At 43.2% G+C, this 11,250-nt stretch overlaps 3 protein-coding genes across 6 annotated transcripts; all 3 read right to left on the bottom strand.

Annotated features, from left to right (window-relative positions):
- Positions 1 to 1,611: 1,611 nt before the first annotated feature.
- Positions 1,612 to 4,205, bottom strand: si:ch211-117m20.4 (sushi, von Willebrand factor type A, EGF and pentraxin domain-containing protein 1). 2 transcript variants are annotated; one of them, XM_062535565.1, is made up of 5 exons: positions 3,989 to 4,205; positions 3,473 to 3,622; positions 2,994 to 3,161; positions 2,052 to 2,252; positions 1,612 to 1,717 (listed from the first exon to the last, which is right to left on the bottom strand). In XM_062535565.1, the coding sequence occupies exons 1-5, from the start codon at positions 4,095 to 4,097 to the stop codon at positions 1,710 to 1,712; spliced, it is 636 nt and encodes a 211-aa protein (XP_062391549.1). In that variant the 5' UTR covers positions 4,098 to 4,205; the 3' UTR covers positions 1,612 to 1,709. The 2 variants fall into 2 exon arrangements, with proteins under 2 accessions (XP_062391549.1, XP_062391548.1); XM_062535564.1 differs by having other exon boundaries at positions 1,625 to 1,723.
- A 728-nt stretch (positions 4,206 to 4,933) lies between these two features.
- Positions 4,934 to 9,947, bottom strand: hinfp (histone H4 transcription factor). 3 transcript variants are annotated; one of them, XM_062536286.1, is made up of 11 exons: positions 9,726 to 9,947; positions 9,403 to 9,453; positions 9,047 to 9,214; positions 8,676 to 8,902; positions 8,006 to 8,117; positions 7,753 to 7,905; positions 7,505 to 7,582; positions 7,118 to 7,238; positions 6,887 to 7,025; positions 6,554 to 6,678; positions 4,934 to 6,400 (listed from the first exon to the last, which is right to left on the bottom strand). In XM_062536286.1, the coding sequence occupies exons 3-11, from the start codon at positions 9,210 to 9,212 to the stop codon at positions 6,022 to 6,024; spliced, it is 1,500 nt and encodes a 499-aa protein (XP_062392270.1). In that variant the 5' UTR covers positions 9,213 to 9,214; positions 9,403 to 9,453; positions 9,726 to 9,947; the 3' UTR covers positions 4,934 to 6,021. The 3 variants fall into 3 exon arrangements, with proteins under 3 accessions (XP_062392270.1, XP_062392268.1, XP_062392267.1); XM_062536284.1 differs by having other exon boundaries at positions 9,403 to 9,559; XM_062536283.1 differs by having other exon boundaries at positions 9,403 to 9,947.
- Positions 9,948 to 10,627: 680 nt separating this feature from the next.
- dpagt1 (dolichyl-phosphate (UDP-N-acetylglucosamine) N-acetylglucosaminephosphotransferase 1 (GlcNAc-1-P transferase)) lies at positions 10,628 to 11,242 on the bottom strand (the record flags this gene model as incomplete). Its single annotated transcript, XM_062535567.1, is given in 1 exon segment — positions 10,628 to 11,242. A coding segment is annotated over 1 exon segment (70 nt), but the record flags the coding sequence as incomplete, so codon positions are not given.
- Between the last annotated feature and the right edge of the window lie 8 nt (positions 11,243 to 11,250).

The following is an 11,250-nucleotide window of genomic DNA, read 5'->3' on the forward strand; positions in this document are numbered from 1 at the left end:
ACTGGATTTAAATGGCAACAATGAATTTATCTTTATATGCCAACATACTTTACTACCACATTCCCTCACACTAACCATATGTTATTATGATGATTTTTTTATTATTATTCTTTAGAGCAATATCCGGATGTAAAAATACAAGTCATTGTCGAAGTCAATCCAAATGTAAGGATGCGTTATGAAACCTGGATGAGGCGGGGAGGTATTCTCCTGGGTGCCATGCAAAGACTAGAGAAGAGTAACCAGGGCTTCACGTAAGTCGAAACAAGACATGGTCTACAATTCACGATAGGATTACTCATGACCTTGATAAACAAGACGACAAACAGACGTTTTTTCTCTTTGTTCGCTGAATGCCAAAATGTACTGTAATGAAATCTAACACAATCTATTATTATGATATTGCATCATGCTGAACGCAGGTGTAGCCTACCCTCGTTTGGTTAAATCTCACCTGTCCGCCCCTCTATTTTTGTTCACAGGTACAGTGTGACATACAATGATAATTATGGGTTTTACCTTAAGAGTGTGAACGGAGTGCCAGGAAGGGGTGACACCTACTGGCAGATTCTGTCCGACACCGATGGAACGCAAACCCCTACACCTGTGGGTGAGTACACCGAGAATCACCTGAGAGGATCAACATACTGTATCCCAATTAACAGCCATTTATTATCCAGAATTAAAACGTACCATTTATGTTTCGGTTTATGCTTACTTACATTATTTAATCAAAGCAATGGCATCCGTTTCCCATCGGTATAGTCACAGTAACAAATGTACCTTGTGCATCATGTAACAAATATACCTTGTGCATTCTTTAGTGAAACATCTTTATTGTCATCTTCAGCTGTGTTGAAATACAGGAGAAAATTCAATGCTAACTCACAAGAGAGGCTTTCATACATAAATCATTCACAGACCTGAAAAAAAATCTGACCATGTATCTGACATTTTAAATGACACTGGCATTGAGTTCAATTCATGAGCAATGACGGCAAACTTTTTAATTTTTGCAGGAGTTGGCTGTTATATTCCAAAGGAAAATGAAATCATTGTTTTCAAATTGACCAAATTGACCAAATGGTAATCACAAGATGGAGAGAACTTCGGGCATCAGTAACCATCATACCATAGTCTATCTATCCAAATCAGAAAACACCTAGTAATACTTTCCACATTAATATGCCCACCCCCCAACCTCCCTCCCCTTTGCACAACAACCTCAGTCGCAGCCAGTCCTGTGAAAGGGTGTAACAAGATTAAAGTTTCAGATTAGCTGTCTTTAATCCACACAGAAACGCTGAGCAAATTGAGAACTCACAGTCTCACAGACGTCTCGGGGTTTCTAAGGTCTCTTGTTCCTGCTCCATGATGACCATGCCTGTGGCGTGCCATATTCAGCATAAGCGAAATTCCTTCAATCTACAGTACGTAGATCCCCAAGTGCTGTATGTGGGAAGAGGTCTAGATTGTCCAGTTATCGGGGCGACTGGACAAATTCCATGGTCCAAAGAGTAGAGTGCAAAGAGGCTTCTCATGTGTTAACAGCTAGTCCAGAGTCTTGATTCACGCTGAAGATATATCCCAGTGCATCAGGTTGAATAAAATGCAGTAGTCAAGCCAGGCTTTGCCCATTTTATAGTCTGTGTTGCTTGTAAACAGAGTCAAACTGTATCGTTTTTAAAGTGGTGACAGTGATCCATCCTCTATCCCGCTGTTGCTAAAAGAGTAAAGAAAATGCAATGAACGTCTACATTTACATTTACATTTGTTTACTTGCCATATATCTTGCTGACAAAAGAATTATAATAATAAACTTCAAGGCTATTCAAAACAAAATGACTGTAACTGAAAGAATGACACAGGCAGGCAGTCCACTAAAGTCTGTGAGGCAGGGGAGCCAACAAAGGTTGGGGGGGATTCTAAAGCACTGAAAGAGGGCCCCCAGAGAGCCCACAATAATACCATATAATATATTATCGGGGGCCCCCGGAATTACTGTCCGTCATAGGGCCCAAATTTCCTAGCAGACGTGAGACATCACTCACCACAGGAGATGAAGCAGTCACACTGGCAGGTGTCGCAGCGGGTGAACCAGCGCTTCCAGCCCGACTCCTTCTTCTGGCAGTTGGTGATGCGGCTGCAGCCCCGCTTGGGCTCCCCCTCGTAGGACTTGGTGGCGCAGGAGGAGGTGCAGGACCCGTCCAGCTCCCGCTCGCTCACCTCCACTCGCCCGCGCCTACAAACCCCTGAGACACCACAGAACAGGGACAGAACAAGCGGGATAGTAGAATGGGGGGGGGGGGGGGGACAAAAATCATGCCCATATATAGGCCACACTTAGAAGTATTAAGCACCTGCCTGCGCCTCCGAACCCCTGAGACATGAGCAGCGGAACAGAACAAGCAGTGCAGGTAAAATGGGGGCAAAATCATACCCATGCAGAGGCCACACTCGGTTTACAATATCAATGTAGCCATTACGATTAACAGTGGAGAAATTACAGTAATGGTAACCGCTGAAGCAATAGACTTGCTCCTTCCTTCCCTAACTTCATGTTAGGTACATCACTCAGTACCTTCAAATGGACACTGCTATATATTAAAGAAATCATGCTGTTGCAGGTCATATGTCATACTGTATGGTAATATGTCTATAGGGTGGGTGGGATTTGTTGAATTGACACAAGGATGCCTCAATAATAAGAGAGACTTGTTTCAATTTATTGTTTCAAATATCATACAAGACATAGATGTATATCAAAAAAGGCAATGTATACTGCAATGAAAAAGGTTATAAAATAGATTTTCAAACTGCATGATAGAAAGTTAAAAGCTTAATGACAAATGTGTAACTGATGGTGTAACACACACCACTGAATCTAAAATACAGCTCACTGAGGGGAAAGAAACACAAGCACGTCTATGCTCCTGTTCATTGTGTGGGCGTGAACGCACGCCATGCGCTTCATCTCTAGATATCTGGCTTACTGAGGCAGGAGGGTTTGGCCGTCCACTTCCCGTTTGACTGGCAGGCCCGCGCAGGGTCACCGATGAGCATGAAGCCGGGTCGGCAGACGTACCGCACCACGGAGTCCACCCACCAGTCATTCCCATAGACGAAGCCATTGACGTCCACATCAGGCTGACCACAGTTCACTGCATGGCAGGACACAGGGCACCCAGGGCAGGGATGAGCAGTGGCATGTGACAATGTATAGACAAGACGTATAAGATGTCTTGAATGTGACTATATTCACAGTGGGTAAGCACCAAGCTGACATCTTAGCCATTTATATGATAGTCATGTCTAATGTCTAATTATAGTAAACATTACAATGAGCTAATATACACACAGGGGGTGTAGCTTTGTACTCAATAGTTAAACATTACTATATCATAATATCATTAAAAACTGAAGAACAGACATATTATTAGCATTAATGTCGTTATATTAAGTAACTCAGTACCTCGGCACAAGGATTTGTATCCAAACCAGCAGCAGTCGGAGTTGCCACAGGGATCCCTCTTGAGCTCGCGATGTCTTCCCTTGCATCCTCCCACACACACCGGAGCAGTGCCTGACCAGTAGGTATCAGCCACAATCTCTGGCTCCACACCTGAGTTACGGCATCAAGTCGACAGCTGTGCCACACCATAGACATCCTCCCAACCATACCTCCTTACTAGAACTCTGACATTGACATCATATTACTGCTATCCACACAGAGGACTTTAATATGTATGAGATATTCATCAATTGATTGGTAAAGCTAACCGTACATACTGATTGGTAAATATTCTTCAATTGATTGGATATCAAATATTCATCAGTTGATTGGTAAAGCATGTTGCTTCATAGACTTGCAAAATACAGATGTAGTGTGCACATTTTCATATCATTATTGCCTTTAGATGAAATATACATAGGTAGATGTTTACATGGATGCTGCACACTATTGGTGGTTACAAATTACATATCTTACCACTGCCTTCCTCCGCTTCCTCCTCTACATCTGCATTGACAAGGGACACCTGTGTGACCGCTCCGTACGACGAGCCCAACAGCAGGAGTAGCAGTGCGGCCAGCCTCATAGCGCCCGGTCGTAGCGTCACTGCGAGGGAGCAAGCTCACCCGTCAACTCTTCATCCTGGCGCATGGCTTGTTTTTCAGTCTCTGTGAAGTGTGGTGAAACCGGCTCTAAGAACATTAGATTATCATCCGAACGGAACAGTTTGGAAAACGAGTTTGAAAATCCCTTGTTCAGGTCACCAGATCACAAGCCAAAAACAGTTAATGTGGTGATTTAAGGTGTTTATTTTCCTCAGGAATTCCCCGCTTGGGATTTGTGGGAATGATCTCTCCAACACGGAGAGAGGGCTATTTACACTAAGCCCCAAGGGCTGGCTAATCCTTTCCTCCAGCGACAACACCACCGGCATAACCGGCAGACGACTGGAACAAGGCAGCTAAACAGAATGACTCTCAAGGGATTACTGTTACTTCAACTTCGAGACGTGCATGAGCAGAACAATAGAAAGGAATGTCAGGCAGCAGAATAACATTCCAAGTATTAAATAACATTCCAATTATTAGGAAAATGTTTTATGAATGCTCTTATGCATTTCAAGATTCTATAAACATTTCAAGCTATTCTGAAAAAATAGTCTTCAACGCTAAATTATATAATATTTCCTAAGACTAAAGACAGATACTAGGCTTGGGGGACAGACCTCAGTGCCACTCTGTTGACCCTAGTGGGATAGATCATCGATTGGATTAGTGTCAGTATTAAAGCGCCCTGACTGTTTCACTCCCTCGCTGTTGTTCGTCAAGCCAAATCATCCTCACATCCGTGCCAATCCATCTAACACTGATGACCTGCTGGTCTCCTCTAATGAAATGAGGTGAAACAGGGGGGGAATGACTGTTAGTTCAAGATAGAGTTTATTCAAACCAACTCCATCTCCTCCGAGGCTGTTGTGGTACTTTTCTCAGAAGGTTATTTTAGCACAAAATAAATAAATCAACAAGTACTTCCACATAGCGGTGATGTAACATGTGTATGAAATAGTGAGCTTATACCAATACACCTCATCAGTAAGAGACGATGGAAGCATACATTGCCAGATTCACATTATCATTTCCTCACAGTGGAGTTAATAAAACATAAATTAGTTTGAGGTCCTCTATAACCTTACCACTTTGATCTTCCACTTTTGACTGGGGGGTAATTAATTGGAATTGGAAACAAACATCAAACATTGTTGAAAAAATCAGAAAATGGCTGGGAAGACGATTCACTTCACTACTATCTCGTATAAGTGCAACTTTTTCGAACATATTTACACATCAAACCCACGCTAACCAAGTGCCTTTGGAAACTTGCTGGCTTATAACTGCCAAGACCATTAGCTAAAAAAGCTAAAACAAAAATGAACCATTTAGAACAATAGGAATTAGTGTCACTTCAAACAGTCCATCAATAAGTATTCTTCTGTGAGAGAGGCAAAAGGAAGAATAGATAAACTCATCAAGAGCTTACGAGAGTTGTGGAAGCTGTGAGGTAAGTAGGAAGCTGAGGAACTGAGCTTCAGATACTGGCCACAACTGGAATCATCAACTCTTCCAGAAGACCTGAGCTTCCATGGGAGCAGAATGTCTTCAGTCAATTTTAAAGTCAAACACCTTTTTCTCCAAAAACAAAGAACAATGAAGCAGTTGGACATTCCAGATTCTGACTGTTGATGATGCAACCTTTGCATCCCAGAGAAGAGAGGAGCCGATACTTCCCATGAACCTCTTTGGGCCTTGGAACAGTGGTCCAAGCTTGGCACTGCCAAACCCCAATGTGTCTGGAGAGATCATATTACAGTCACTCACTGCTTTCACTAGAATTTGCATCACTCACTCATTTGCCACTTCAAGCGGAGATCAAACCCTTTGGACAAGTCCCGAACAGCGATGACCACAGTGCAACGCTGGGTCTGCTGCCATCATGTCCCAGCCTCCGGGCCCTCACACCACCTCCATGCCCAGCTGCTGTGCTGTGTCCTGCAGCCGCCTCATCACCGTGTCCTCCTCCGCTGCCTGGCCCTCCGGGGAGCTTCCCTTCAGCATGACCAGGAGCACGTTGTCCCCCTCCTCCGGCCTCGCTCTCTCCTCCGCCCCACAGTCCCCCTCCTCCTCCTCCTCCTCCTCCTCTTCCTCCTGGCCGTCAGATACATCCTCTCCGTCCGCGGGGGACTGCAGGCCACTCCCGATGCCCTCGTTCTGGGCAGGCTGGTCGGAGCAGTCCCCCTCCGCCGGCCTCTCCCTCATCAGCTGCTCGGTCAGCTCCACGCTCTCGTAACGAATCAGCTGCAGCCGCATGAAGCCGTCCTCATGCTCCTTGTACCTTTGACAACAGAGAGGGCAAGATGAAACAAAGTGATATTTCACAGGAGATGACGCAGAGACAAAACACCCATATGATCGCAAAACCCATTAAACCGCAGAGGGTAAAAGCAGAGATTCTCCAATGGAGTAGATAGCAACCTTAGCAGAGTACCTGAATCTGGGGTGTCCCGATGGCCATTTGAACTGGTGTTTCTTGCGCAGGTGAGCCGTGAGGTTGTTTCCTCTCGTGAAGCACTGCTCACACACATGACACTTGTAGCGTGGAGCGACATCGCCCTACAGAAGACAAAACCCAAAACCAGATGCTCTATTGTCCTTTAAAAGAGATAATCTTTTATACTGTAAATAACAGTTATTTCCAATATGGGCTTCATGGCAGGTTTTTTTTACCATGTTGTCTGAAAGCAGAATAAGAAAAATCAGCATATTGTACATCTACGCTCTCTGTGTCAATGCACCAAATGGACATCATGATGTGTCTGACCTCGTGCACTCTTTTGTAGTGCGCCTTGATGGACTGCATGGAGCGGGTGGCGTAGTCACAGTCCTCGTAGTCGCACTGATAGGCTGGCACGCTACTGTGTGTATCGAAATGTTTCCGCAGGTCGATCAGGTTCTTACAGCTAAAACATAAACACAGAGCACCAAAAGGCACAGATCAAGCCATGCTGTGTCAGCCATTTTGTGGTAATGCTGATCTCTACGCCAGACTGACCTGTACTCGCAGTAGTCGCAGCGGTAGGGTTTCTCGTTGCTGTGGCGGAACTTGATATGGTTTCTGAGTGAGGACGGCGAGGGGCAGGTCATGTCACAAAAAGGACATTTGTAATGGTTCACTAAGAGGGGGAAAACAAAATCAATTATCTCCTGCAATTTGTTAATCTAGGACCTTCTAAATCTCTGCTATGACAAACCAAAACAGTTGAATTCATGAAGTCGTGAAACCTGCTGCTACTTGATTTTCAATCAATTACAATTTACAATCAAGTAGCACGTGGGCCTTTATAGGCAATGTAAATGTTTTTACTTGAGTAATTTGTTCCTACACACATCACTATTAATGGCTAATGTCATTTGATTCATAGAGTAATGCAGATCTTACCATGGTTTCTCATGTGGTCTCGGAGAAGTCTCTCGGTAGCAAAGCGCTTAGAACAGTGGGAACACTGGAATCTTTGGCCTGCAAAGGTTATTATACACCACATAAGCAGGAAGCGGGCAGAGTTAAATGACCCTCCAAGTAATCGAGAAAATGACTAAAAAGGGTCTTAACATTAGCAGAGTTAACTTACGGTTAACTTATACTACTGATTGCTACCCAGTGGTCGATATTCTCTGCTCATACTGTACCTTCAATAGTTGTTTGCCGCCGGATGTGGTCAAAGAACTTGGTGTTGTTAGCAAACATCCCTCCACAGGTCGGACACGCGACTATCTTCTCCTGGGTGTGACTCCGCAGGTGCTCTCGCAACTTGAAGCGTCCCTTGAAGGTGGCCTCACAATCTAGAAAGAGAAAGACCCATGGGGATTGATAGTAGTTGGATTTGGTACTCGTCATATTATCCATCTGTGTGGTATGATATCCTGTACATAAGTTGCTAACCTTTCCAGCCACAGCAAAGAACATTCTCTTCCTTTCCATTGGACTTCATGTCCAGGGACAAGGCGTGGTTCTCTACGTGGCGATAGAACCACTCAGGGTTGTCCATAGAGGCCTGCAAACAGAGTCAGAGTCAGATCAACATAAATGAACAACACAGTGAAACGACATGAACGATGACGTGAACAAAGGCAGAATCAAATGACATGTATGCCTACGACAACATCACTGGCAAACCACAGGAAAGTCGACATAAATAACAGCAGAATCAAACGACAGGAAAGATGACAAGCACAACAGCAGAATCAAACGATACAATAGGGCACAAACAAATCAACAGTTTATGAGGTTCCAAATGAGGTGGAATTAAAACTTGACTTGACACAGTTGATCGCTTTGTCAAGTGAGCAATGACATAGCCTACACTTGAACGGTTTGCCACGTCTGTCATAAAGTGAATGTTGCATACACAGACAAATGTTAGGTCACATCTTCAGTGAACAAAAGCGGTTGACAATATTCAAGGCACAAATGGACTGCCACAGATGAAAGGCAACATTTTGCTTTGTAGGTTTTTGTCCTTTTGTCCATCAGTCTGTCACTCATGCGCACTTTAAACTGTACCAATTAAAATGTTCTCTGTTTGAACAAGGACAAAATCCTACGAGCTCACCTCACAATGCTCCCAGGAGCAAATGAAGTTGTCAGTGATCTCGGGTATTATGTTGCGGTTGTGAAGGCCCACGGAACAGGTGCCCATGTCAGGGTGAGCCTGGAGGATATTGAGTCCCCACTGCTTCAGCTTGGTGTGGTAGCAGTGGAAGAACAAATGTCTCTGTAACTCTGCCGCACTCTCTACCGAACAGAAGCCACAGTCCCTCCACTGACACACATGCTCATCTGTATTAAACACAAACACACACACACACACACAGTATGAACAAATCAATGTACAGTCTAAAATGCAGATGAAACTGTGTCTGTGGGAGGAACAGTAGTCTATGTGGGAACTGTGGGAACAGTAGTCTATCCATTTTTCCTTACCCACATCGTCATCAGTGTCCATGTCCTCTGTTGACATTGCGTGGTGTTTCTCCACGTGCTTGCAAAACTCTTGCATTTGAGGGAAGGTTTCTTTGCAGGATGCCCACTCACACGTGAGCACCAAAGAGGAGTCCTCTCTCCGAGTGCGTTTGTTGGAATTCGCCATAACTGGAATAAGGACGAAAACACATGACGAAAGCACAGTAGGTGCAGTTACAATATTTGTAAACATCAGCTACGTCTGGTGTAGACTTTGAAACGATGGCTCGTTGGGAGATCTTATTTGCTTAGCTTATAATTTGATCGTGTATTTAGACGCAACACATCATATTCAGCAAGCACGTTTGATCACTAACCTTGGTCTGTGAAGACTTGCTCAAAGTTGTTGGCGATATTTGGTGGATCTACTGAAGTCAGTAACGTTAGTGATGATGAGCCACTGTTCTCTGATAGTAGCACAGTGATGTACTACGCTGCTATTACATCGTCACGATAGCTCATAAGATTTAGGCACTGAAGAGAGATCACGACATCAAGGAAATTATCATTTGATCATTTCCCTTCAGGTCAGGGCAAACTTTTTGAAACGTAGCTAAGTTACGCGTAAGAAATATGAGCTAATTAGACCAGTACTGGTAGACATAATATTTATCTTAGCCTGCGAGTCCTGTTCATTTACCTAGATTTCCTTGTATTTTTTTTGCCCACAACAACCAGTCAACAGCAGTACCATAACGTTGGCTAAACACTGAACCATCAAAAATGGGTTGAAATAGAACACACTTTACCGACTATCAACTTTATTACGGTCATTGGTAGACCTTTCGTAATAACAATGTTATGAACACTGCCTTAGCAACTTTACCTTTACCTCAGCATTAAAATAACTGTTTAGATTTAGCCTTCAGGTTTATTTTACTGGTCGTAAAGACTGCCGTAAAGCATCGATATAGTACAGTACCCTGCTAAGGACAAACATAGTTTACTTATTCGCGTTTTCTGTTTCTAGCGCACTCTCTGAAGTGTAATGTATGCCAGTGCACGATACGGTCAGGTCCAGATCACAGTAGAATTGATCATTAAGAAAAACTGATTCCCTTTTTTTTAGTGGCAAAGCTTGTGAAACGGTCCTTTAACTTTAGACACATGTAAATGTCTCTGTTTTGCAGGTCATATGGGATACATGAGGAACATTGACAGTCGTTTGTTACTCAGGGTCTCAGAGCTGTATTTTCTGCTGTTTCATGTTTCATATTTCATATTGTGGAGATGGTACCTCATTAACATGCGCCTGGAAATCATTCTTATGACATAATACATCATAATTATGACTTAGGCCTATACAAAATCATTATTATGAGCTAGAAAATAATTATGAGGTAGACAATCAGTAATTCTTATTACATAATGGGTCACAATTATGAAAGAATGAGAGATGTTTCTGGAATTATCTGTCTATTCTAGGTCAATTTGTATTCCCCTTGAATCAAGTTGTGCTGGCTACATGATCCAAGGCTACATTTGAATGATAAGCAATACTGTGACAAGCAATGATCATTAAACATGACATGAAATGATAAATTACATTGTTCAGAGCACATTTATTTGGTTTGGAAGTTGTATTTACATCCCAACAGGCAAATTCCTCCAGTGTCAAATTGTCAAACCCCTATATACAAAGAGGATTCAGACACCATTGAGAAAATTCTTATACATTTTCAGTGTATTATGAGATAACAAATCACCAGCAAGAAATATCATTTTCTTTACAAAAGCGTTCTTCCACTTCATGTTTTATGTTCGTTCCCTCCTTCACTGACTTGTTATACTGCATGGCTAATTTCACTAAATGCCACACTGCCGTGCCAGATGGGGATGAAGGATTTTAGATCACTCTTTAGATCGGTATTTTTGAGCAGTCAAATACTGTGTTGTGTGCCGTAAGGGTTTTTTAAATCTCTCTCCACTTTGACCCACACAACTGAATGTTGTGCACCAGGCTGGTTCTTAGAATTGCTATTTCTCAGTTCTCCTTTGAATCAAAACAAAACCATCCACAGAGGCCTTTGTGGGATGACTGCTGTCCTCGTAGTCCACAGTGTCCACAATTATAATTGCGCCGACATCTAAACATCGTAGAAGAGCCGGACCAAGTGATAACGAATTCCAAATGCAGTAATACTTCCCAGTATCTGTTATGGAGG

The sequence above is a fragment of the Sardina pilchardus genome, chromosome 5 (genome assembly GCF_963854185.1).
Source record: "Sardina pilchardus chromosome 5, fSarPil1.1, whole genome shotgun sequence".
Lineage (NCBI taxonomy): Eukaryota > Metazoa > Chordata > Actinopteri > Clupeiformes > Clupeidae > Sardina > Sardina pilchardus.